Source organism: Apteryx mantelli, chromosome 3 (genome assembly GCF_036417845.1).
Source record: "Apteryx mantelli isolate bAptMan1 chromosome 3, bAptMan1.hap1, whole genome shotgun sequence".
Lineage (NCBI taxonomy): Eukaryota > Metazoa > Chordata > Aves > Apterygiformes > Apterygidae > Apteryx > Apteryx mantelli.
This window is the reverse complement of record NC_089980.1, coordinates 112,722,162-112,749,525: the sequence shown is the minus strand read 5'-3', so window position 1 is coordinate 112,749,525 and position 27,364 is coordinate 112,722,162. Positions and strand designations below refer to the sequence as shown.

Here is a 27,364-nt window from a genome sequence, read left to right as displayed (position 1 = left end):
AGAACTGTTCTTTGAATATGGTACATAGTGCATTCAAGTTCTCTGAAAAGTCAAATCTGTAAGCATTAAAGGGACACTTGTGATCTTGATCCCTGTATCTCAGTAGCCCATTTATATAGTGAGGATAATAATACCACAGAACTCTCATAAAGCAAACTGAGGCTGAACTAATGTTTAGATACTAAAGTGATGAGGGTCATAGAACAGCCTTTTGCCAGAGTTTAGTGTGCAGTACATAAAGCACAGGGCTTCACCTCATAGTATTGAAACAAAAATTTTCAGTAGTAATTTGTTCGTTATTGTTATCCATTTTGTTCTCAGAGTGAGACCTGGGGCCCGGGTAGTGCATCTCCTTCAACAGTAGTTGTAATGCTTAACTACAGCTGGGCAGAGCTTCTTCGCAAAAGAGTTGAAAGACTTTTTAATGGGATTGAAATAGTCCTCATAACTCTTTGTTGGCAGCTGTAGGAGAATTAAAAAATTTGTGATAAAATAGTTCTAAAGTATAAATGTGTCCTGGAATATGTCACTTCAAGCAGTTTAGTAGTTATAAACCACAGATAACAGAAGCTGTTTGCATGGTTGCCCGGTGCTTTCTATGATGAGGTCAGGATTTTCAGTTTTACCTATGTGACAGGAGGGTATTTGCACCTATTTGTCTAGACAGACTAGGAAATTCTAATAATAGTTTCCTTTTCTGTGCGATATCCTGGAACTTCTTTCAGCCATTGATTCTTGTCCTTATTTCTCTCAAGCTTAAAAGCCAGTCAGTGATCTTTGCAGTCAGTGTCCTGCCACAAATACAGTATGTTGCCTCATTGTCAAACTTAATCATCAATGAACCCGCAATTTTAAATGTGGCTGTCAGCTTGTTTTTCCAGATGTTTTCAGTTGATGTCAGGCTTATATTAATAAAAAGCAGGCTTATTGTAGGTTGGGCATTTTGACAGACTAGAAGTTGGCTGTAGATATCAGACTGTTTAATCTTAAAACTGTTATAAGGAAAGTTTGCATGCTGCGGTATTGTGAACTCATAAATGTGAAACGGTCTAAGTGTGGGACATTGTCTTGAGAGCAAATAGGCTTTCTTCATAAAAACCCCAGCAACTGAAGAGCAGCCTAGTAGCTAACACAAAATGGCCATCCCATAAGCATGTATATAACTGACGTATGAATAAAAATGGCTTATTTAATCATTTTACCATCTAGGTAATATAGAAAATGCCAATAAAGTGTTTTTTTTTTTTTTTTTTTTTTTGCTTTTTAATTTGTAATCAGAATAACCAGAGCAAATTTTTTTTTTTTAATGCTGATTAAGTTTAAGTCCTATAGCTTTTTAAAGCTGCAAATTGGGAATGGGGATTAGAGGGGTCAGGAGAGAGGGATAGTACCCATACTTTGACACAGAAGAAATTTTAGAGGCTCCAAGAGGTTTTTTTGTGTGTTTTTTTTTCCCCCCCCCCCCCCCCCCCCCCCCCTTACTATGATCCTTACAAATAGTTAGAATTTCTTAGGGTCATGACAGAATTTAGTCATGCCTCCCATCCCAAAACATTTTTGCTAAATAGACTCTTGTTTTCTGCTACACATTCTCTTTTTTGCTATGTATTACCATAGTAATTTAGTGTGAATATATATGCTAAAGTCCTTGATTGAATTAATATCTCCCTAGGTTGCCTGAAAGCTTTCCTGAACTACAGAATCTAACGTGTCTTTCAGTAAATGACATCTCTCTGCAAGCACTACCTGAAAACATTGGGAAGTAAGTTTTTGTTTGTTTGTTTTTTTAAGCTTTATTATACATACTGTCTTAGTTTATTTTCACTCTTTATTGTTATGCTTATTGTATAAATGACCAATATAATCATATAGAAGACCTGTTGTTTACCAGTCTGCACTTAATTTTTTTTGTGTTATATTTTTAGTCTGAGGGGGTCTTTTTTTAGTATTTCCACTTACCATTAGAAAGCTAACGCAGAATCTGAAAAATATGTGTGCATGCTTAGACTCTGTTCTCAGGGATTTGGAGTAACTTGGATTTTTACATGCAAAATTAAAAAGGTATTTTATGATGCAAAACTGACTTGTTACTTTTCTTCATTGTATTAAAGGCCATTGATCCATTGTTGTAGATATGTCAGCCGGCTTGCAGCTTAGCTCAAAACCAGACAGTGTTGGCACAGGAACAAATGGGTAAAAGCTGGCCATGATTAGAACTTCTGGATGGAATTTAGAAGGTTCCTAACCATAGCAGCAATCTGGTTCTGAAAAAAACTTCCGGTGGGAAGTGGGGAGATGAAAACCCATGAAACAGCTTTTAAGGTGAAACTTGATAAGCTTTTAAGGTGTGTTGGTTAGAGAAATAAAACACAGTTGCAAGGACAAACTTCCAGAGTGGAGACACATGAAAAGTAAAATAAGCTTTGCTAATCTGTCTCATTTTAACTGAACTAAACACCCCCATTCACAGAAGGGACTCTCTCTCCTCTTAGAGGAGGGAAAGGTAGCTCTTCCACATTAAAGAACAAGAGGTAATTCTCTATCTCCTCCCTTAAATATGTGAGAATGGCCATACTGGTTCAGATCAAGGGCTCATCTAGCCCTGTATTTTACCTCAGTTGCAATAAGCAGATGCCTAATGGGGAGTAAGAAAAAAAAGCGTGTGTGTGATTACTCCTCTTACCATCCTCTATTTCCAGATCAGAGGATTTCCTGAGCTTTGGATTCTGGTTTGTCTAATTGGTATCCTTTAATAGATCTCTCTTCTAAATACTTGTCCAGTGACTCCTTGAGCTTACGCAGACTTCTTCAATAGCCTCCTCTGGCTATTGAAGTAGTTGTACAGGTCTGTTACCCACTGCATGAAAAATGCAGTGATTTGCTTTTCTTGAGCCTGACTCCTCCTTTCTTAGTAGTGGTCCCCAGTCCTTTACTGGAAGAGGCAGTGAGCAGTTGATCCTTATGCACTCTGTCTGCCATTGACTTTGTAGATTTCCACCATATCTCCATGTGCAGCTTTTTCCAGGCTGAAGAATCTAGCTTACCATTCCCTTCAGAACAGTTTTCACAGAACTTAAGAGATCTGTGCTTTAACTCAGAAAAGTTATAGTTTGTCACTTTTGCTGAGAAACATACCATATTAGAGAGAGAGAGAGAGAGAGAACTTTCCTGCAGTGCCTGATAGTTCTCAAATTTATCTTTATCTGCCTTTGTGGTTACTATGCCCATACTATTGATCTAAATTGCCATGCACTTGAACCACGTCCATCTCTTTCTTTGTTCAGAAAGCCACAGTAACACAGGAAGAACAACTCGGATGTTGAGTCATGTGTACCAGTGGAGGCCATTTAATCATAAACATTCTTTCATAAAGTGGAATATTTTTAACACAGATTCTTTGGGGTCAATATCATCCCTAACAATCATTAAAAAAACAACTGTTTCTAAACAGTGGAGTCCTCCAGAAGTGATCTTATTAGAAGAGCTCCTGCAACATGGTCAAGTCCAGACCAGCATTGCTTTAGCCACTTCCCATGGGCATATAAGCTGTCAGCTGGCACCAGTCCAGCAGCAACAGAGGTAGAAAATATGTTTTGAAACCTTCCACATGCACTAACAGGTACTGCTAATGTATGCCCAGTGACTATGGCAAAGTCTTACCTAAAAATTGCATGGGCTGGGACTTTTGTGACACTTTTCCTTTTCTGCGCAAGTTCGCAGAACTTTTCATGCAGCTTTTCATAGGACTGACAGCTAAGAACAGGCTTGTTCAGACTTCTCAGTTACTGAAAACCTAGGGCTATAGTTTTGCATCCTGCCTGATTTTGAAAACAAATACAAGAAACGTGACAAACTGAAACAATTTCTGAAGAATAAGGTGGCCTGCTGCTTTGTAGGCAGTAGCTGAAGGAAGGTCACTGTCTGCCCCTGACAGTGTGTCATTTGCTCTATTCTGGAGCAAGTGACTAGAAACAACTTTGGTTAAAATGGAGATACCAGATATTTTCATAAATAGTAATATGTGGAACTATGCAAGAATAAGTGTAGGCTATTTTCCCATTATTGATCCATTATAGTTGGAAATGACTGAGAGGTCTTGTTTTAGTTACAAAGCCCTAACGTCATTTACTACTGAGAGACAGTAAATTTAATCAAAATCTTGGAATACTCTTATATCTATAAATAATAGATTTTCTTGCAATCTGGCTACTGACAAATGCAACTTTCCTTTCTTTAGTTCACAAAAGTTTCATCATTTATTGTAAGTGAATTTGATGGTACCATGGAGCACCTTGTGTTTGATAAAAGCAGTGAAGTGCTCTGGCTTCTCCAGATGCTGCATAGCTGTGCTCTTAGAGTCTCTGTTTCCTTCTCTGTTCTCTTCCCTCTACACTTGCTGGGACCCGAAGAAATACTAGGAATTAGAAAGTAATGATACTTGCATCTTTCTGGCTGAAGATAAATATTTTGCAAATATTTCATTGGAGTTTCTGTGTGCTTTATATAATGATCCATGTTATTATTTGATGGAATAACCTGGCCCTGTGCATTGTGTATGAGATTGGTCAAAGGGTGAGCTAGCAAATATATACTGGTGAACTAATCTACTAGTTGTGCTTGTTTTGTGCAAAAACTTGAAGTTGATGTGCTTGCTGCCAGTCTTCTAGACACAAGAGTATGTGGAAACTTAGGGAAACATATCCTAAATTCTTATAGTCTTAAAATCTTGCCTAGGAAGCTGCCTAATCTCCCAGTTCATCTTAATGTAGTAAAGTGATCTGTTTATACAGGATGACTTTTTTTAATGACCTACTTACAGTCTTATGGTACTACAAATTTGCCCTACTGTATTAAATGGGGAAAACAAAGAAAGTGATGGTTGATATTTTTCAAACAACAATCCTTCCAAGGTTAGTTAGGAAGTTTCCCTGCTCATAGATAGTACTTAATTTCCCTAATGAGGAACCTTTAGTAACAGTGTGTCTTTCATATAAATGGATATCCAATACAGGTTTCACATGGTCTGACATATAAGATGAAGGCCAGTGATCAGCATCACTGTTCCAGACCAGTGCCTTAACTGGTTCAAGCTATTGATATGTAAAGTTGATGCTTATAACATTACTATGCCATTCAGAATTCTTCTGCATCAACCTTTTCTATTTTTCTTTGCCTTTCAGTTGCCAAATGTAATATATTTGAGTCCCAACTGGATGTTCTAAGAACATAGGCAAGGCGTATTCCCTTTTATCTTTACTCTTGCTTGTGCATAACTGTGCTCAGTGTATCTCAACCTTTTTTCTTCTGTGTAACCACTTCATTCTGCTTCTCCGGTGCTTCTATATGCATTGGAAGTTTTCCCTTGTTACATTAAAACCTTGCTCTTGTAAGCCTTTGACTTGTGTATCTTTTTAGTGTGTCACACATCTTTTTAGTATGTCCTGCCTTGGGACTTGATAACAGACTAGTTGTCCTCACACTACTAGTGCTATGTTTTTGCGATTCTTTAATCTTTGTTTCATGGAGTGTTTGCTATCTGGAGTAAAATAGTGAATGCTAATGCATGTGAGATACTGTAGCTAATAATTAGGTGAATACAGCTAGGAGCAAGAGTTGTCCTCTTGTCATCTAGCTGAACCATTCAGAGAAACAAATTACACAATTTAAACTGTGAGTGGAAGTATCTTTTTTAGTGCTTCTTAGTCTAATGAGAATCAGTCTAATTTCCTTGCTTAATCTGCAGGACCATGTGTGTGATTGCAGAACTGTCTGACTAGCAAGAGTAGTCTGTTCCTCCCAGCATGGATAACCTTTAGGAATTTCTACCTGGGTCCAGAGTTGTTCTTTGATAGCTCCTTACTTACACAACGCCCAAAACGCAGGGTGTGGCTTTTCCCCGAAATGAGAAAATCAGGGTGTTTGTGTAGTTCTGTCTATAAGTGTTTCTAGAGCATACTTCGCATTAGTATGAATCATCTTACATACAAGTCTGTCCCAAGCACATCCTCTGTCCTTATGTGTTCGTTTTGTAGCATTGGCTTCAGGATTAGGTTTTTTTCCACTATATTGTGATATTGTTGGCTTTTTACCAGCAAATATTTGGGAAATTAGAGGTTCATACTGTGCTCTGATGGTGGAGGATCTAGAGAGTAAAAGAAAAATCGTGTCGGAATAGTGTTTTGGTTTTGTTTTTTTGTAGTTCTTAAGCTTGAATGAAGTCCAGATCTCTTCGTTGGAAGCCTTCTATGTGTGTGTCTATTTCATCTAGCATTGGGCTTTCAGATGTGTGCTTCACGTGGAGCCTGCTCTAGACAAAAATCAATCCTTTCAGCATGAAATACATATTTCATATTTCACCTACATGTTCAGCCCTGGTGAGGCCACATCTGGAGTACTGTGTCCAGTTCTGGGCTCCCCAGTACAAGAGAGACATGGCACTACTGGAGAGAGTCCAGCGAAGGGCTACGAAGATGATTAGGGGACTGGAGCACCTCCCCTGTGAGGAAGGGCTGAGAGAGCTGGGCCTGTTTAGCCTGGAGAAGAGAAGGCTGAGAGGGGATCTTATCAGTGTATACAAATATCTGAAGGGAGGGTGTCGAGAGAATGGGACCAGACTCTTTTCAGTGGTGCCCAGCGACAGGACGCGAGGCAACAGGCACAAACTGAAACACAGGCAGTTCCCTCTGAACCTGAGGAAAAACCTCTTTCCTGTGAGGGTGACAGCGCACTGGGACAGAGAGGTTTCCCAGAGAGATTGTGGAGTCTCCTTCTCTGGAGATGTTCAAAACCCACCTGGACACAATCCTGCGCAATGTGCTCTAGGTGACCCAACTTGAACAGTGGGCTTGGACTTAGATGATCTCCAGAGGTCCCTTCCAACCTCAACCATTCTGTGATTCTGTGATTTGGATAGGGCAGTTATCTGCCAAACTGTGGGGACAAGAAAATCAACAAGTACAACTTATTTTAATGACTAAAGCAAAGTATGTAGCTTAACTACTGTGCTGTAAGTTATCATTTAAGTCTTGCTGCCCATCAGCATACAAAAATTCTAACCCTTATCCAATCTTTAGCTTTCATCAATTTGTCAGCAGTCTTCTCAGTGTGAAGGAAAAAGTAAAGATTACTTGTTTTGTTTTGAATACTAAGGTTTAACGTATGAGATTGTTACTTTTTGGCAGGTATTCTGCTTTGTAAGTTCCCTTGGAATACCTGTCTGGACCCTAGCATGGCAAAAAAACCCAACAACCCAAAACCAAAAAAACCCCTCACTTTCCTCTATGTACTGAATCTTCTTCTTACCCCAGAACTTACAGATGGTCTCCTTGGATATCATCTCCAAATCCTAAGATTCAACAAAGGATGTTATACCCATGATTTCAGTATCCCCATGATTTCCCTACCCCTCCTCTCAGTCAGAGGACTGCACAATCTGTGATGCAAGAAAGTAGATGGTTTTGTTTTGGCTTTAGAAGCTTTTAAAATGGGGAGGGGTGAATTTCTTTAGACAGGAGTGACATTCTTCTGATTCCAATGACTGATGAGTCTGGTTTACCCCCAAGCTGCAAGCAGGCTGAATGGATCTGTGGACCTTACTACTGAGAGGGAATTATCAGGTAAGCAGAGACATTTTCCTCTTAACATCTGCATCTAGCAGATAGAATGATGAAATATTCATTTCATAATGAAAATGAAGATAATGAACATAATAGAGCAAATGTTACTGCAGTTAAGAGTATTGTCTTGCGGAAGGATTTGTTATAGGCATGCTTTTCAACAGTCATGGAAATACAAATATCCAGAGATGTTGTGTTAGGGAAACAAAGTCACTGAGCGTGGTGACTTTTTTTTAATTCTAGAGTTTTTGAAGTTTTCAGTAACTTCTGAACTTAGAATTTTTAATATCGTCCTGAATAAGAGTATCTGGAGAGTAAAAGGTCTTTAAAATCAAGGATGACACACCTGATGGAGATGGTCCAGAAGCAGATCAGAATGGCATGCTTATTTTTAGTAATGGATCCCTGGGCCAGACTTCGGCTGTGCTTTTCTTGGTGTATGCTAGAATGTCATGGATATAGATTATATTGCACAGAATGGAAGAAGCTCTGTGGCACAAAACTATACAGTACTACTTTAAGGTGTAGCATAATAATGACTGATTAAAATATGGTCTTACTGGATACAACAAAAGTGATGGGGAGACTTGTCTTACAAATGCATAGGAGGAGAACTGTTTGTAGGACATCTTCTAGGCTGCTATAATTGGTATTATATATTATATCGTCAGTCTGGCTTATCTCTATTTAGCTCGACAAGTAATATTTACAGAGTTTAAGTAGGTGGAGCATTCAGTGTTAATCACAGCTGTTTGTTAAATGGCAAAACTGAATGTTAAAGAACTTGAAATAGATTTCAAGAACACTGTTTTAACAATTTAATAGTTAATGAATGCAGTGCCATTTGGCCTTTAAATAAGAAATCTTTTATCTTTTTTTGAGATAAAGTTTTTATTTAAGTAGTGGAAGACTGATGTTGCATAAGTGGAATAGAATATATTTTGAAAATGAGCTCTTGTTGAAATAATGAATTGGCTTAGCCTCCCCAACCTTTTTCAGTAATCTTGATAAGCAAATTGTAGAATGTTCAGTTAAAGCATTCGAATAATTGTAATAATTATAAATTCCATAATTATAAACCTGTTAATAGATTTCTGTTAATAGATTAAGAAATCTGCTTAATTTGCCTTTTAAAGATCATATTTGGACCTTGGTCATTGGAGAGAGAGACAGACCAAGAATAACTGACTTCAGCAATTTGAAATCCAAGCTTACGTAGAAGATGAGTCCTTGTTAGCAGTTTAGGCTACCTCAGCTATAGATTCAGGGAGATGCTTGGCCATAAACAGCTCCTCTCTTAAAATTTGCATGTGACCTTTACTACTGCCTGTCTGTTCAGTCTTTCCTCCAGTTAGTGGCTGATAAGATACTAATGATTTTTATTCTTCCATTTTCACTTATGGAAGAACTTTAGCTTTTTACAAGACAATTGTATTGGTAATTCAATACAAGTAATGGATAATTCAGATGCTCTTCCTCTGGCTTGAAGTGTCTTTCTAGTTTTAAGTCTAGGATGACAAATCATCAATGTTCATTTCTTTCGTGCCTTCCTATTAACAATCAGTCCTCCATGGAAGCAATATTTGTACCCTGTATTTTATATCCACTTCTTCCAGCTCTGTAAGAAATGACAAATACAGAACAGAAATCCTTACTTTCATATGTTCTTATTGTTTTACTAGAATAGTCCTGCTTGTTAAACTGCAGAAATGGTCCCATGAGGATAAAAATCTTACATGCCTTTCCCTTGCACATTATACACCTAAACTTGAGAGAAAAAAAAATACAGTGTTTAACTTGGATGCAAGTTACTTCAAGTTACTTTGCATCCAAAAGGGGGGAAAATTCCTCTCAAAGATGATCTTTGGAAGAATAGTCTTTAAGCTTATTGATGAGGAGATAATCAAAACTAAATCTAGCTACCTTTCTTTGCACTTGTTTTTACAGCATCACCTATATTCAAAGGTAGAACAATAGGACTTCACGTATGTGAAGATAGTATGCTTTGAATGGATAAGTGCCTTCATTTAGGAAATTATTACTTCCTGTAATTTCTGACTTGCTTAAGAATTTGTACAATTCAGTAACTAAGAATTTCCAAAAAAACATTCTGTACCTTATTATATGATGTGGGCTTAAGGGCCTTCTTTAAATTCTATTGGATTATTCTTACAGAAATTCGTTTATGCCCCTCTTTATCATAGACACTGTAGAACAGGTTTACATAACTGAAGGGGAGCCAAAAAAGAGACAGGAGACTAGTTAAAACTGACATGGGGAAAAGAAAGTGCTTTGAGCTTAAGCTGGTGTTTATGGAAAAGTAAGCTTCTTGAGAAAAGGAAACTCACTGCAATTTTGTACTATTTGTAGAGTACCATATAATGGATATGAATTTTAAGGTCCTTTCATGATAATTTTGCCTAATTATATGCCAACATTAAGCAGTACTTGAAAGCAAAATAAGTGTGCAGTGTTCAGCCTTTTAAAGAGGGGGGTAAAATGCATACCAGCAGAATATAGACCACAAATTACATGGTTATATGTTCATGGAACCTTAGGAAATTCAAGAAGCATGATCCTTCCCTAGAATGCTAATATTGTTTTTGTTGTATTGGAAATCTCATTACACCAAAAGTGCAGATGGAGCTGGTATTTCAGACGCTTAGGAAGTGTTAAGCTGATGGTGCTGGCAGGTAGTGATTGTGAAGAACATGCAGGTGAAAGAGCGAGGCTCATGGAAGAACCGAGGTGGTAGTTAACTCTGGAAAGCAGAAGGGGTGCTACTGAAGCTCTTGAAACCACACAGATTTAAGCACCTAATTTAGATGCAGAAGTTTGGAGAGTGGTCTTTTCAGGCTCTTTCTACAGTCAATGGAGAGAGGGAGAGAGAAAGAGAGGCTTCTTCAGGGAATGACTTGGATCCAGGAGCCTATCTCAGAAGTGTATGCTGTACTCTGAAATACTTACGTGCTGAGTAAGTAGCATTTTGAAAGCTGGCTAGTGACTAATTAGCCCTGTTGTTTAGTTGGAGAAAAAAAGCAGTTAAATGTCAGGTTTTGACTGAATTGTCAGTCTGCAGCTAGAAGCCTTGTGGGATGGAAGTAGCTTAATAGGATCCTGTCAGGTGACTAGTCACTTAACTGATGTGTCCTGGGGGAGGCTCGTAAAAGTTACTGGGAGTTGTATTTGGACAGTGGGAACAAGCTACAATGTATTTAAATATGACTCATTTCATATGTTTTTAGAGCGCAGCTAACAGAGGCAGCGAACAGACGCAGCAGTTTGCGCAGCAGTGGTTGGGCTCTGACTAGAACTTGAGGATCTTGTTGGAAGTTGTGGGCTTTCTGAGGACCCCCGAGGACCTAGAAGGTGATTGCTGTGAACAGGAAAGGGGAAGCTAGGCAAGGACAACTGCAGGAGGCCTTGACTTCTCCTGGGAAAAGCTCGTGGGAAAAGCTCTAGCTAGGAGTGGCTGCTGCTAACGAGCTCTCTGGGTTGCCCCTGACCAGAGGGAGTTGGGGCCTTTGATCCCAGTGGCCCTTGATTAGGGCGGTCAAGCACCCTGTGAGTCAGTGCTAGGGAGAGGCCTGTATAAGAGCCAGGCCTAGAGTGCAGCTAACAGAGTGCAGCTAACAGAGGCAGCGAACAGACGCAGCAGTTCGCGCAGAAGGTACCTTCGTTTCTGTTCCCTGTGGTGTACACTTCCTCAAGTATGGTCGTGACACGCCGCACAGCGTGTTCCCCAGCAGCTGTTGGAGTTGCTGTGTCAGAGGCTGGGACTCAGACCGACCCTCTGACAGCAGATGCAGCCCCACAGGTGTCAGGCTGCAGGGAGTGCTTGGGGCCTCTCCGGGAGGCCTGGGCTGGCAGCCAGCTCTCCTGCAGGAGGTGTGCTGCTGTTGGCGAGTTGTGTCGTCAGGTAAGGGAGTTACGGGAGGAGGTCAGTAGGCTGCGCAGCATCTGAGAAGCAGAGCAAGAGATAGACAGGGTATTCTCGGAGACTGTACAGCTCCAGGAGTCCCAACCCCCTGCAGCAGTGGAGTTGCCGGAGGGCTCTGTGCCGTGTGAAACGGTACATCATAACATCATAGAAGAAGGCTGGAAACTGGTCACTGCTCGTGGGAGGAGAAAGGCTCCTACTCCTCCTGAAGACCTGAAGCTGAAGAACAGGTTTAGTGCCCTCCAGGATGAGGAGGAGATGGGCATGGCTGCCAGGGAAGTACCTGGGACAACAGACCCTGTGCCCTGCCGGAACACCCGGAAAAAGCGGCGGGTGATTGTTGTGGGGGACTCCCTGCTGCAGGGGACGGAGGCATCTATCTGTCGACCTGACCTCTTGTCTAGAGAGGTTTGTGGCCTGCCGGGAGCTCGTGTGAGAGATGTCATGCAAAGACTGCCTAGGCTCGTCCATTCTTCAGACTATTACCCACTGCTGCTCTTCCATGTGGGCGCCAATGACACCAAGGGCAAACTGCAGACCATCAAGCAGGATTTCAGAGCTCTGGGGATGGTGGTCAAGGGTCTGGGAGCCCAGGTCATCTTCTCCTCAATCCTGCCAGCGAGGGGGATGGATGAGAGGAGGAGGAGATGGACTTTCCAAGTTAACGACTGGCTGCGCCGCTGGTGTTGGCAACAGGGTTTTGGTTTCTACGACCATGGGACCCTGTTTGAAGATCGACAACTGCTGGGGAGAGATGGGATCCACCTCACGAGACGGGGCACGTGTGTCTTTGCCAACAGGTTGGCCAACCTGGTAAGGAGGGCTTTAAACTAGGAAAGATGGGGGAAGGGGAGAGTTATAGTGCCAGGGTAGTTGGCAAAAGACTGCTCAAGTCAGGATGCCTCCAGCAGGTGAATGCAGCCAGGGAAGTGTGCCTGGGATGTGGCTATGGAGGACCCTCTTGTATCCCTCCTGGGAAACCTGCATGCTCGATCACCTCCCTGAAATGCCTGTACACCAACGCACGCAGCTTGGGGAACAAACAGGAAGAACTAGAGATCTGTGTGCGGTCACAGGGCCATGATCTCATTGCCATTACAGAGACATGGTGGGATAGCTCGCATGACTGGAGTGCTGTCATGGATGGCTATGTGCTTTTTAGGAAAGACAGGCCAGGAAAGCGAGGTGGTGGAGTTGCTCTTTATGTGAGAGAGCACCTGGAATGTATGGAGCTGTGCCTAGGGGTGGATGAAGAGCGAGTCGAGAGCTTATGGATAAGGATCAAAGGGCAGGCTAGCATGGGTGACACTGTTGTGGGTGTTTACTACAGGCCACCTGATCAGGAAGAGGAAGTCAATGAGGCCTTCTACAGACAGCTGGAAGTAGCCTCACGATCCCAGGCCCTGGTTCTCATGGGGGACTTCAACCACCCCGATATCTGCTGGAAAGACAACACAGCTAGGCACAAACAGTCCCGGAGGTTCCTGCAGAGCGTTGGTGACAACTTCTTGACACAGGTGGTGGAGGAGCCAACAAGGAGAGGTGTGCTGCTGGACCTCGTACTAACAAACAAAGAAGGACTGGTGGAAGATGTGAAGGTCGGGGGCAGCCTTGGCTGCAGTGACCATGAGATGGTGGAGTTCAGGATCCTGCGAGGAGGCAGCAGGGCACCAAGTAGGATCGCAACCCTGGACTTCAGGAGAGCAAACTTTGGCCTCTTCAGGGACCTACTTGGAGGAATCCCATGGGTGAGGGCCCTAGAAGGAAGGAGTGTTCAAGAGAGCTGGTTAATATTCAAACATCACTTCCTCCAGGCTCAAGAGCGGTGCATCCCTATGAGTAGGAAGTCAAGCAAAGGAGGCAGGAGACCTGCATGGATGAGCAAGGAGCTCCTGGCAAAACTCAAGCAGAAGAAGGAAGTCTACAGAAAGTGGAAAGGGGGACAGGCCACTTGGGAGGAATATAGGAACGTTGTCAGAGTATGCAGGGATGTGACGAGGAAGGCTAAGGCCCGTTTGGAATTAAATCTGGCTAGAGACGTCAAGGACAGCAAGAAGGGCTTCTCCAAATACATCAGCAGCAAGAGGAAGACTAGGGAAAATGTGGGCCCTTTGCTGAATGGGGTGGGTGCCCTGGTGGCGAAGGATACAGAGAAGGCAGAGTTACTGAATGCCTTCTTTGCTTCAGTCTTTACTGCTCAGGCCAGCCCTCAGGAGCCCCAGATCCTGGAGGCAAGAGAGAAAGTCTGGAGAGAGGAAGACTTTCCCTTGGTGGAGGAGGAGTGGGTTAGAGATCATTTAAGCAAACTTGACACCCACAAATGCATGGGCCCTGATGGGATGCACCCACGAGTGCTGAGGGAGCTGGCGGACATTATTGCTAAGCCACTCTCCATCATCTTTGAAAGGTCATGGAGAACAGGAGAGGTGCCTGAAGACTGGAAGAAAGCCAATGTCACCCCAGTCTTCAAAAAGGGCAAGAAGGAGGACCCAGGGAACTACAGGCCAGTCAGCCTCACCTCCATCCCTGGAAAGGTGATGGAGCAGCTCATCCTGGAGGCCATCTCTAAGCATGCGGAGGAAAAGAAGGTGATCAGGAGTAGTCAGCATGGCTTCACCAAGGGGAAATCATGCCTAACCAATCTGATAGCCTTCTATGATGGAATGACTGGCTGGGTAGATGAGGGGAGAGCAGTGGATGTTGTCTACCTTGACTTCAGCAAGGCTTTTGACACTGTCTCCCATAACATCCTCATAGACAAGCTCAGGAAGTGTGGGTTAGATGAGTGGACAGTGAGGTGGCTTGAGAACTGGCTGAATGGCAGAGCTCAGAGAGTTGTGATCAGTGGCACAGAGTCTAGTTGGAGGCCTGTAGCTAGCGGTGTCCCCCAGGGGTCAGTCCTGGGTCCAGTCTTGTTCAACTTCATCATCAATGACCTGGATGAAGGGACAGAGTGCACCCTCAGCAAGTTTGCTGACGATACCAAACTGGGAGGAGTGGCTGATACGCCAGAGGGCTGTGCTGCCATTCAGAGGGACCTGGACAGGCTGGAGAGGTGGGCAGAGAGGAACCTCCTGAAGTTCAACAAAGGCAAGTGCAGGGTCCTGCACCTGGGGAGGAATAACCCCATGCACCAGTACAGGTTGGGGGTTGACCTGCTGGAAAGCAGCTTCTCTGCGGAGAAGGACCTGGGAGTGCTGGTGGACACCAAGTTAAGCATGAGGCAGCAATGTGCCCTTGTGGCCAAGAAGGCCAATGGTATCCTGGGCTGCATCAGGAAGAGTGTTGCCAGCAGGTTGAGGGAGGTGATCCTCCCCCTCTACTCAGCCCTGGTGAGGCCCCATCTGGAGTATTGCATCCAGTTCTGGGCTCCCCAGTACAAGAGGGATGTGGCACTACTGGAGCAAGTCCAGCGAAGGGCCACAAAGATGATTAGGGGACTGGAGCATCTCTCCTATGAGGAAAGGCTGAGAGAGGTGGGCCTGTTCAGCCTGGAGAGGAGAAGGCTGAGAGGAGATCTTATCAACATGTACAAGTATCTGAAGGGAGGGTGTCAAGAGGATGGGACCAGACTCTTTTCAGTGGTGCCGAGCGACAGGACGCGAGGAAATGGGCACAAACTGAAACACAGACACTTCCATCTGAACATGAGGAAAAACTTTTTCACTGTGAGGGTGACAGAGCACTGGAACAGGTTGTCCAGAGAGACTGGGGAGTCTCCTTCTCTGGAGATATTCAAAACGCGCCTGGATGCAATCCTGCGCAATGTGCTCTAGGTGACCCTGCTTGAGCAGGGGGGTTGGACTAGATGATCTCCAGAGGTCCCTTCCAACCTCAGCGATTCTGTGATTCTGTTTTGCTTGCTGTTGTCAGAGCACCACAGTTGCACTCCAGTCTCCTGGAAGACCCTTGATGGACAGGAAGACGCACATGTTTCTTGTTTGCACAAAAAAGAAAATGAGTTGCCTAGTTTAAACTCCCTTCCTTCCCAGGCTAGTGTCAGGCTGAACGTTTCAAAGGCTGTGTACTGTATAGAGAGATCCAGGAGCAGGACCTTATCAAAGTAACAGTAATCTACAGGTGCTAGCCCAGTGAGCTGAAATCCTTTGGAACTGGTGGAAATAGCCAGAATACAGATTTAATATCACATTTGTGCATGTTGTATCCTTGGGCTGTGCTCTGTAACCGTGGCTACTTCTGCATAAAAAAATATAATACTAAACCAAATACTGAATCTGTACTGTATTCTTACCTTAGCCTCTGAAGAGCAGATTTTTCCATCTCAACTTTTCTTAGAAAACATTCCTGGATAAAATAGCCATTTGTATGGCACTATTGCAGTCAAAGAAGAAACTCTTACTTCACCTGAAAGCATGCTGCTTCTCCCCCTTTGCCTGCAGTGCCTTCATTTGAGTCTTGCAACAAAAGTTCTGAAATAGCTCTGCTTCTTAAGCTGTAATGAAACCATGTCTTTATACATGGCCTATGTTATTCTATGGAGCTTATCCAAGATAACTGAGCTTTAAGCATCTTCTGGACTACTGCTTCCTCCTTTTGTACCTGTCAGAGTAATGGACCTTTAACTCTTGGCCCTTGGTGACCTTTCTTTCTGTGGCTAGAATCATCCATGTTGTGTAGGACCTTCCTTTGCTTTATTCAAACATGGGGACCTTGCCAGCTCCCTTGCCTTCACTTTCTCTTTGCTGTTTTACAAATGCTGTACAGTGACGCTGGGATTGCAGTAAGACAAAAAGACTGCTGTACAGGCAGTTGTTACCAAAACTACATTTTGGATTTTGTATTCCCTATACCCATTGAAACTTCTTGGAAAGGGTGCAAATAGAGCCATGCATTTCTGCAAAAGTTTTAATTCCTCATCTCTTGCAACTCTATTCCATTATTTCTCAAAGTCTGACTTCTTGTCATGTATGCTCACCTGTGATATGCCCTTAATACAAGATCAAAATATTTGAGACTCTTATTAATCAAATCAGAGAAGGCTGTTGTCCAGTTTTTTATTGACTAAGAAGCTTTAGCTTTTATATTTGCCCTTTTATTCTTCCTCTCTTATTTTATTCTTCCTCTTCGTTTTCTCCTAGTGTTTTCCATGTCTCTTTTTCTACCTTTGTATTTTTCACTTCATTTTCACAAGAGAATGGTGTGCTTGGCACAGTGCTTCCCAGTTCTTTCCTCAGAAGTCTTTGCTGGTTTACCTCAAGGGCTTGAGTATTCCCAATCCTGTCGTGGGGGTGTGGAAACAACACAATAAAATGTTTCAGCTATTGTTGTTTATTGTTAATCTTCAGGCTGAATTTCTGCCCTCTTGAAAGGGGGACTCGTACAGTTATCTCTAATGGTAAAGCAGTAGGATAACTCAACTCTGCTTTATAACTTTATAAACAGAGCATTGCTTAATGCATGTGATACCCTAGATGGAATTACAGTAGTTCAGTGCATCTCTCTCTCTCTCTCTCTCTCTCTCTCTCTCTCTTTTTTTTTAAAGCTACAGTTGACACTGTTTTACCTATTGCAGTGAATTGCTGTTGTTCAGAGAATCATCTGCTTTTGAAATGGTTGTTTTGTAGAGTATGTTGCTACTGATAACCTCTTCCCAATTAATCCAAAGAAAAATATGCTTGCTTTGTAAGAACATGCTTTAATTCTGATGTTAGTGTTCTGGTTAGTGTCCTGTTTATTTCAGAGGAGACCACTGTGGTTGACTTGAAGGAATATATGCTGAGTTCTTGAGGTATATCCTTTTCTGCAGAATGTGTTGGATTGTGAGTTTGTCTTGTAAATTGTGACAGGCATTCTCAGGAGAGAAATTTTCAGGATTTGTGGACTGCTAGTTGCTATTAATTCTACTCTCAGATATTGATTTCACATTTCTTCTTTTTATTCTTGTAGCTCAGATGATGAATAGCTGTATCTAAAGTTAGTTTAGGTACAACACTAAATAACTATATTTGGTTTCTACTGAAAATGGTATTTTTAGCCGTGTCATACCCTTAAATTTTACTTGGTTCCATTCTTAAATCAGAAGTCATCTGGAATGCCGAGATGAAAAACTTTGTAGTTATTTCAGTTACTGCATCCTCTGTCTGGTTTTGCTGTTGCCTTGTGCTGCGTAATTTCACACACATGCTCAGTGTTCAGTGCATGTGGTAGCTTTTGTGGTGAGAATAATTACAATATTAACGCTTTTACAAGTTCCTGTAAAATGGTTTCTTACCATAATAATTTTGGAAAGTATTCAGGTTGTTTTGTTCCCTTAGAATGTAGTTTACACTTTGTTTTCGTGTGTTCTGGTTTTTGGGGGAGTGAGCACTGTGGGTCCCTCTGTTCTAGAACACTTTGTAATATTCTACGGTGTGTGGTGTATTTGTATTTCTAAATGAGCTTGGTGAACAGCCACTGGTGGCATCATGTCCTTTGTCTGTGTAGGCTAGATTGCTATCACCTTTTTTTTATAAATTGAAACAAATAACTCCCAATGACTTTTTTTTGCTCCTAGATTGAAATTTAGGATTAGAGAAAGAATCTGAAATCTTTAAAGTATGGCTTCTTTTATTTCCTTTCAAAACTTCAGAAAGACCCTTTACTAACAGTACATCCACAAAGCTAATGGCAGGGAAAGGACGAGGAAAGGGAAAGGATGAAAATGATTTAATTTAAATCTTTAAAAAAAAATCTTTATTTGAAGCTGAGAAGAGGAAAAACTACACTTTTGGGGGAGAATGTGGTATTAAAGTAGAAAATATATTTGAAAAATAGCAAGAAATATAGCTTTTTAGTTAAAAATGAGTACAAATTCTGCCTCTTACATACCTTAAAATGGGAAAATGTTAGTGAAGCTGTAATGTGTTAATATACTGTTGATAAACTTACAGAAGAGCTAGACCTCTGCTCTGTAATGTATCAGACATTGGTGCTTCAATGCATCACTATGCTTATTCCAATTTTAATTGCTATTTTATAGTATAACTGTCATCTTTTCCCTTTTTAAAGTTGTGACATAAAGGTTTGCTGGAAGCCACTTCTGAACTAGTAGATATCTAGTACTAATGAGTCAGAAGTTGCCTCAGATTTGCTGGCGTCTCTTTCAAATGGATCCACCTTAAAGATAACCATGCATTCTAGTGGAACAGCTTTTGCTGATGTAAACTATTTTACATTACTTGGGAAACTTCATTTTGTCTAGTGGGGTCTGCTTATATTGCACATGGATTGGACTAGAGAACTTCCAAGAAGTACAAAGGATAGATTAAGGGGTGAAGGGAAGTGCCATTATTTTTGTCCTACTGTGAATTTATAATTTTAAGCATGCTCTGAGTAAGAATAGCTGTAGAATAAAGAATTTCTCTTCTATAAAGCTCGTGTCATTAGAGATGAAAACATAACCCATAAGTAGCTGGCTCCCGTAGGAACAGAACCCAACCTGGGACTGTGGTCAGCTACAGTCAGTTTCGGAAATACATGATATGTAGTCGGATCCAAATACAGCTGATAGTGAGTACCCACAGACCACAGTTACCTAGAGATCTCTCATAGCACTGTTGGCTTCAGCAGTACAAATGCCTCTTTCTTGAACCTTTCTAGCAGTTGTACCAGCCCAGGTGCTTAAGGGATGACTGGGGAATTGTGTTGCTCTTTTTTGCTGGGTTATTTTTAAGCAGGATCAGTTTCCTGAGCTGATTCGTTGGTCCCATACAATGGGACAGGTTAACATGGTGGCTCCCAAGCACTTATTATTTAATTTGGTTTTGCTGACGAAGATGTGTGTTCAACCACAGTTCAAGTGGTATCTGATGTGAGGTAAGAAATTAAGAGATTACACCATTTTACTCAAAGACACTTTAATGTGTTGGGGAAAGAGTTAAGTAGATGCAGGATGAGATGTAAATACAAGATTACAAGGTAGCTTGGCGATGTGTGCATCCTTTTTGTATTCTCTTGACAAAAGTGAATCTGCTACTATGAGCTTGAAGAGAAGGTGCAAAATTTGAAGAAAGGCTGGAGCAGGTTTCTGGAAACCATCTGTAAAGACAATGTAATTGCAGTCTGCAGGTGGTAGTCTGAGACGGAGCAGACCTCCGTTGCCACTGGACGGCTCTGAAAGCACTGGAGAGAAGCACTTCTCCGTCATTCTGCTTCCCCCTCCTCCGTTATTGGCTCAGTTTGTGTGAAGATGCTGGATGCCATATCCCTTTTTAACTCGTTTTTCATAGTGTTGTAATTTTTAGATGAGAGTTTATCGTGTGTCATTGGACAGATGGCTTCCTTACTACCTAGTTTCTGTCAAATGATTTTGGGTTGCAGTATTTGAGTTATTCTCACTTATCTTTTAATTGAATTTGTAATAGACTTCTAAAATATCTCTGTGGTACATTTTAACTGTATTTCTTCCCAAGGAATACAGAACCCATTGGGTTTAAATTTATTTATTTTTAAAAGCCAGGGAGGACTGCTCATGATGTAATCAAAGCTCCTATGAGATTACATCCAGCGACTTCTGAGTGGAGTGCCAAATCAGCTGTTAAAGTGGGCACGAGTTTTCAGACACTGTTCAAATTCAGTGTGTGAAAAATCTACTGTCCCCTTTAATAACTCATTGCATCAGTTATGTTACTTTCCTTGCTTGGATAGCTGCATTAGAGTAACAAATGCAAAGGTCTTTCTTTACTTTTATTCAAGGTATCAGCTTCTCTTTTACTGGGGATAACTACTGATCTGGTAATTTATTATGTTTGCATTGTTTGTAGTGAAAACAAATGTTTCAATTTTAGGTGGTGTTACTAGGCTTTTTCTAAGGTATACATGCAAAAAATCATTTGGGTTTGGATTTATTAGATGTTTTGAATTTAGTGGAATTCCTTCTTTAATTTAGATTTTATTTAAGGCATAGAATACTGCCCCCTCCCACACACACTCTAAGGCAGAACATACTATGTTATAGGGAACTGCTTATTTGTAGGCACCATATCTGATTTTTATTTTTCCCTGGGATGCTAGAGGATTAGAGCAGATTATGGTGTTGGGATAATGTCTGACTCCTTGTGTTCCATTTAGTCATAAATAAAACCCTGAAAAATCTGAATGTTGCTATGGTGATGTTAGTAAAAGCCTGGAATATGGAGTAAGTGAGCCGCTTAGAAGCATAATGTCATTTATAATAATGAACATGCCATAGTTATAAACAGTAGATGAGTTTAGCTGATGCTCTGTAGCTTTTATAGCCTGCATCAGATTCTGAGAGCAGATTAGTAAATTAAATTCATATGAATATGCTGTTTAGTAACTTGCAACTACTGACCTTTTAACAAATGGAAATGTATATTTGTATTTTGTCTGTTTACTTTCTAACTCTAATATTTTTTCACTATCACAGAGAAACAAGCAACACTTTCACTCTTTGTGTGCGTCATTTCACATGATGGTCTGACAGAATAAAAAAATTCAGCTCACAGTAATTTTGCTTTAAGCTGTGTAAACAGCAAATTTTTTTCTTCTGAAAGCGTAGTATATAAAAAGTAAGATTGATTTAAAATGTATTTTTTCTTTTAGTCTTTATAACCTGGCTTCGCTGGAACTTAGAGAAAATTTGCTGACATATTTACCTGAGTAAGTGACACTTCATGTATTTGATCGTGTTAACACAACATATGTTCTTGTTCTTAAAATTTGCTAATGTCTGAAACTGAATGACAGCTAGAAAAAATATTCACTGTGGATTGACAAAGAACATTTATGAGATACAGCTTTGTTTTAACAACAGCGAGTTACATCTGTGACTCATAATTAGGAGCAGGAGTCTGCAGGCTGTGCAGATTGCTTTTGCTTGATATAACTATTCTATATAAAATACTTCATCGCAAAACATTTCTTCCTCCACACACTCAACTAATGCATCATCAAGGGGAGTGGTAGTTTGGATTGTTCTCACGATGCGGTTTCCTAACTATGAAAATGGAGCAATAGAATCTCAGAGATTTCAACTCTGAATTGCTGTGTGGACTGTTGTAAAATTTAAAGAACATTCGTGTTAGGGACTGAGTCGCTAAAAGCTTCAAAAACCTAGATATCAAAGCTAAAAACTAGGCCTACTGATGTCTTACGTACAACTCCACCCCCAGTAGATTGAAGGGGGGAATCTAGCTGTCTCTATATTGTCTGCATTGGGGCAGAGGAGTCAGTGGTCTTTTGTAAGATCAATCGGATATCTTACAATTTGGGATCCTTTTTGGCTGCTAGGAAGAGGCCTCCTATTCTTTGTCTAGTGAAGTAGTTTCCTTCCTTCACTATCTGGCTGCTGCTTACAAGCTTTTTGGTGAATTCGATTCTGTTTGTTTGGATAACCTATCTTATAGATAAGTGTAATATATTTAATCTAGTCTAATCAGAATCTGTTCCCCAGAATTAGAATCTGTTTCCCAGTTGGTTTTGGGTGCGTTTTGCTGCCAGTCTACTCAGGACCTCGCAGCTGTTTATAGTTGTGAGCCACAAGGAACTTTGTCAGTGATCGGAAGATAGGAATTGCTGGCTAGGTTTCTCTATGCAGTGTCAGAACGAAGCTGTTGTAAATGTTGACAATTTTATTGCTGCTTGAAAATTCTAAGTGTCAATAACGAAGCTGTGACAAGTCTCTGGTTTTCGTGCTACTGCAGCTTTGGGGAAGGTAAGCAAAAACTCTAGAACAGGCTGTTTTTGAAGAATGAAGATGACCCTCTGTTATCTGTTCATGTTCATTCCCAAATCCAACCTGAAAGTCTTCGGAAATGGATAGTTTAGGTTGAGGAGGCAAATGATGAACTTACTGAGTCTTGGCTTACGTTTGTTTTGTATACCATTAAATGTGATCACAACATGGAATTTTTTTCTGGTTGCATAACTGTAAATCACCCCAAAAATAAATCTAACCAACTGTACTAAACTATTGTCCGCACCAAAGACTGATAATTAAAATCGTGGGTAGTAATTTGATTGCCTATGCTGTTTTGTGTTCCAAGGGCATATAGTTATACTGACAAACCAAATATTTTTTCAGCAGCATATTAATGTAAATAGTCTATGCCCAGTAAAATAACTGTCAATCTAAAATCCGTTGTAATTTGAAATACGAGTTTCAGTAAAATGAACTCATCGTTCTAATACCTGGGGTTTCTGTTGGTTTAGTCTGATGTGGTTTTGTTTTAACTTATCTCACAGATCACTTGCCCAGCTACAGCGACTAGAAGAACTTGATTTAGGAAACAATGAACTTTATCACTTGGTAAGAGAACATGCCACTTAAAAGGCGTATTGGTCTTGTTTCATGGATGTTTTAAATTAAATAGGTCACAGGATGTCCAAAATTGAAGAAAGAAAAAGGTATGAAGTGTCTTTTATACATACAGATAAATGTTGGCATGAGTTGCTGCTGGTGTTTCCCCTATTTACCTAGTCTTGTTCAGTACAATATTGTTTTACCTGAGAAATTTTTATAGCTGTTCTCGAGAACAGAGATCCACAGATCATCTTCTACAACCAAAAAAAAGCAGGTGGGAGAGCACAAACTTTGTCTGCACTAGCTATTTAAATTAATACATGAGCTTTTTAGGAAGCTGGAAGGGCTGAGCATAGGTACATGCTCTGCTATTTCCAGAGGTGGTGTGAATCTTTGGGGACAGTGTGAGGCAGAATGTCAAGGGTTGCAGTGTCTCAGGTTGTGGCAGATGGATCTGCCAGAAGATACCTGCTGTCTCCCTTAAGTTAATTCAATTCAGTGTTGTATTTGCAGTAGTTGAGAGCGTGCATGCAATTTATTACTGCATGTCAGCTGAAGTATGGTAACTTACTAAGCTACAGTAATTAATTTGTGTGATGGAGCTCCCAAATGCTTACAGCCACCCTGCTGCATTAACTGTGGTACTTCTGAGTAGTGCTGGAAATAAGGAATTGGTTTCCTTGGACTATAATTATGGGGTGGCTGTTTGGTTTTCACTTGTAGCTCCTATGTTACCTAACATTATTACTTCTTGTGTTGTAGCCAGAAACAATTGGTGCACTTTTCAATCTTAAAGACCTCTGGCTGGATGGAAACCAATTAGCCGAAATACCTCAGGTAAAGATGAGCTCTAATAATACTGTTTTGAAGATGCTTTTAAAAGAAAACCCCTTCCTTCGTACTGAAAGGGAGACAGACAATCTAATACTCTTTTTTTTTTTTTCAGTTTACTTTGCCTGATTTAGGTTCTGAGTGTTTAATGGTTTTCTCTTAATAAGTAGTTCTATAGGCAATTGTAAATGTTGCTATATGTTGTCAGGCATCTTTTAAAATTTTTGACAAAGGAATTGTTTGGTAGTAGACAAATTGTGCAGGCAAATCCTCCATCCAACAGCAGTCATAAGATGAGAGGCCTTAGCATTTGAAGCTTACTCCACTCTAAATTCTGTTTCTTCAGAACATTGGTAAAGTGTAGAAGGGTTGTGTTTTTTTCCATTTTTTCCTTTAGAGCCAAGTCAAAACCTGTTTTCCCCTTCCTTGTGCAGTCTGCTGTTATTTGCTATATTGAACCCACTATCCACACTAACTTGGAAATTGGTTACAGTTTAGCGGGCTTTGACTTTGTTGTTGTTGGCTAGGGCTAATAACTTTTTAAGTAGATGTAGTTAAACCCTGATAATCTTTCATAAAAGGTCAAGTATGACTTCAGTGGCTGTTTTTATTGAAGCTGGCCATAATTATGGATTTTGTTTAACTTGTAGATTAAAGGTTTTTCTTGAGTGTGTGTGTGTTTAATGAAAGACTCCCTTGAGAGGGAAACATTTTCTAAATAAAAGGACTGATCTTGTGAGTTTTGGATTCAGGTTGTCACTATATGAAAATTTTGTATATGTAAAAATAAGGGACAGCCCCAATTTCTCCCCAGCCATTCTGTCCTGAAGACGATTTGGATGTCTAAAATAGGAGGTGTTCCTGAATGTGTATAGGGATGTATGTGTACACAAGGAACAGGAGGGCACTCTGATGGCTAATAGGCAGAAGGGTTTCTCAGTCAGACTCTTAAGCTAATTGGCAGATTACTGTTGTGAAAAAGCAAGTAATAACTGGTAATTATAGAGATGGCAGTATAACTTGGCAATTCTAATATGCTTGCTAGACTAGCACTCTCTATTTCTATTTCTACTTTTGTTGCAGTTGGGAGATATGAAGATATGAAATCCCTAGATGTTGTGGCGTGTTGCTGTATCAGCCAGGAGAGACTAATCCTAAATTGCCTTGGGTTAGCTGGGAGGGGCAGATTTTAATTATGTGGAGGCTGATAATCTGTGGTTCTGAAAAACGGCTTTGCAGTCTTCACTGGAGGAAAACTCCAGTTTTGGCTGGTGCTTGCCTGGGTGTGCTTAGTGTACCTTGTCTGAGTACTAAAGCAGAATCTGAATATTTAGACTAAGAAATTGCAATTGAGTCACTTGACATATGATGTAAAATGGAATTACTTTTTTCAGCATTTAGAGGTCACACAAAGAATTCTTTTTCTTTATGGAATTTCACTGTGATAAGACATTTTTCAAATTGCTTTGTTACATGTTTGGACATGACTTACATTTTGTCTTGTATCACAGGAAGTAGGAAACCTGAAAAACCTGCTTTGTCTGGATGTTTCTGAAAATAAATTGGAATGCCTTCCTGAAGAAATTAATGGTCTGGCTTCTTTAACAGACTTGCTTGTTTCTCAGAATTTACTTCAGGTCTTACCTGATGGCATTGGTAGGTACAAAGGTGAATGTTATCACACAGAGCCATTTAATCAACTGTAAATTGGAAGTTGTTTTCAAGTCTTTTGAAGTCTTCTCTTCTTGTGTAAGAGATGAGTTTGTCTCAGCTTTTTTTCTTAGTTTGAAATACATAGCTCTATTAATTTTGCATTTTAATTGTCTGCATAATGACTAACTCTTAACCCTGTTTTATACCTGTACTTGATATCTACCTAAACAAAATATGAGTTAATATGTCCCTACTGTGTCCAAGTCACCATCATAACTCTTTAACATTATAAAATTCTAACTTGTAACATGCTGTAAGTCACTTGATAAAACTGATTGACAGAACCACTACAAAAAAAGGCATCCTTTTTTTGTGGGGAAGTGTAATTATCTTGAGCTGAACAATGTGATTAAACCTGTACTGAACCTGGTGGAAAGTTGTTCCATCTTCACTATATTACTCTTCACCCTTGAGGTACCAAGCTACAACCTTTCTGTATCCGACTCCTTAAAGCAGGTTTACTAATTGAGGAATGTTTTGTGAACTGTGATCAGTGTGCCTTTATAAGGCAAATATTTTTTACCCTTGCAATAGTTGTGAAGAGGAGTAAAGGGAGTGTTCTGTGCAACTCATCAGCTGTTTTTTTCCAGTGCGTGCTGCAAGGGTATGCCTTCTACTTGCCAGGATTTTTCTCAAAAATAAAGATGTGGGAGAGGGAGGATCTCTGAATGTGACTTAACTGAGAAAGTGGAAAAATGTGGTATAGAATGTCATTCCCTCCCATCCCATATGCCTTATGAGCCTATGGAAAGGTAAATACTTTTCTAGAAATTAAATCAGGGATTTGGGGGTGAATACTTGTCCTATAGTTGAATAGTGTGTGTTTGGTAAAGAGTTCCAGCAGTCCTTTCTGCTGACATGAGCTGGCCAGTACAGTTTTGTAGGTGAAAAAAGTAGCTGTACCTTCTGAAAGGATACAGACCACACAACTTACAAGAGAGGAGCTTGTCTGTAATACCAGTAGGACCAAGAGGAGCTGCTTGTTCCTGAGAATACTGTTAAATGAAGATCCCTTGTTGGGGAAGGTGACTGCAAAGGGCCGGGCCATTTCAGGCCAGGCCTAGTTTGCACATGTATTTTGTAATACTTTTTGGATGTGCTTTTGTTTTAAATGAAAAAAATTGCTACTTATAAGAATTTAATAGTTTACTTGTGTTTAGAAGAGTGGGTAGGGCTACAGTACTTATTCTTTCTGTGAAATATTGAAACTTGGTTTGTATGAGAAATTGAGAAAATCTGGCACTGAAGTTAGAGCTAACGTCCCTGCTCTGTGTGGATGCTGCAGGGAGGAGCTCAGCTGATGGTTGAATTGTTGGTTGGATTGTTGGACCTGTAGAGGTCATCTAGTTCAGATCCTACTCAAAGCAGGGCTATCACCAACGGAGCATGACTGTGTCTAGTCAAGTCTCAGAAGCCCCTAAGGATGGTGGTTCTGCCACATCTCTGGGCAGCCTGTTTCAGTGCTGCTCTGCTGCCTAGTGAGGAAGCTTTTCCTAATGTCCAGTTGGGACTTCCCGAGCTTCAATTCATGACCACTGCTGTCTTGCCTGCTACTGCGGAAAAGAGTTTGGCTCTGTCATCTCTGTCTCTTTCCTTCAAGACGTTGCAGGCTGCTCCTAGATGCCTCCTTAGCTACCTCTTTGCCAGAAAAAACAAGCCCAGTTCCCTCAACCTCAGCTCATAGGTGCCCCTGGCCGTCTTGATAGCCTTGTGCTGGATCCCCAACAGCTCTTTGAACTTGGGGGGGAAGGCAGACTGAGCACGATATAGCAGGTGGGGCCTCAACCGTGCTGAGTAATGGGATATAACAACGTCCGTTGATTTGCTGGCCACAACTCTCCTCAGGTAGGCAAGTCAGTGGTTTACTTTATTTGTGGTGACAGCTCACTCTTGGTTCATCTCCAGCCTGGCACCCACCATAACCCCCAAGTCCTTTTCAACAGGGCTGTTGCACAGCCGGTGACTTCCCAGACTGTACAGACATAAGGGGTTTTTCTGCTT

General features: G+C 40.9%; 1 protein-coding gene across 2 annotated transcripts in view; it reads left to right on the top strand.

The window, feature by feature from the left end:
- Positions 1–27,364, top strand: part of LRRC1 (leucine rich repeat containing 1) — an 84,882-nt gene that overhangs the window by 39,124 nt on the left and 18,394 nt on the right. For both annotated transcript variants that reach the window (XM_067294172.1, XM_013953276.2), the window contains exons 4-8: positions 1,673–1,762; positions 21,121–21,177; positions 22,762–22,825; positions 23,582–23,656; positions 25,162–25,306. In XM_067294172.1, coding sequence (XP_067150273.1) covers positions 1,673–1,762; positions 21,121–21,177; positions 22,762–22,825; positions 23,582–23,656; positions 25,162–25,306 — 431 coding nt within the window. The remainder of the gene's footprint in view (positions 1–1,672; positions 1,763–21,120; positions 21,178–22,761; positions 22,826–23,581; positions 23,657–25,161; positions 25,307–27,364) is intronic.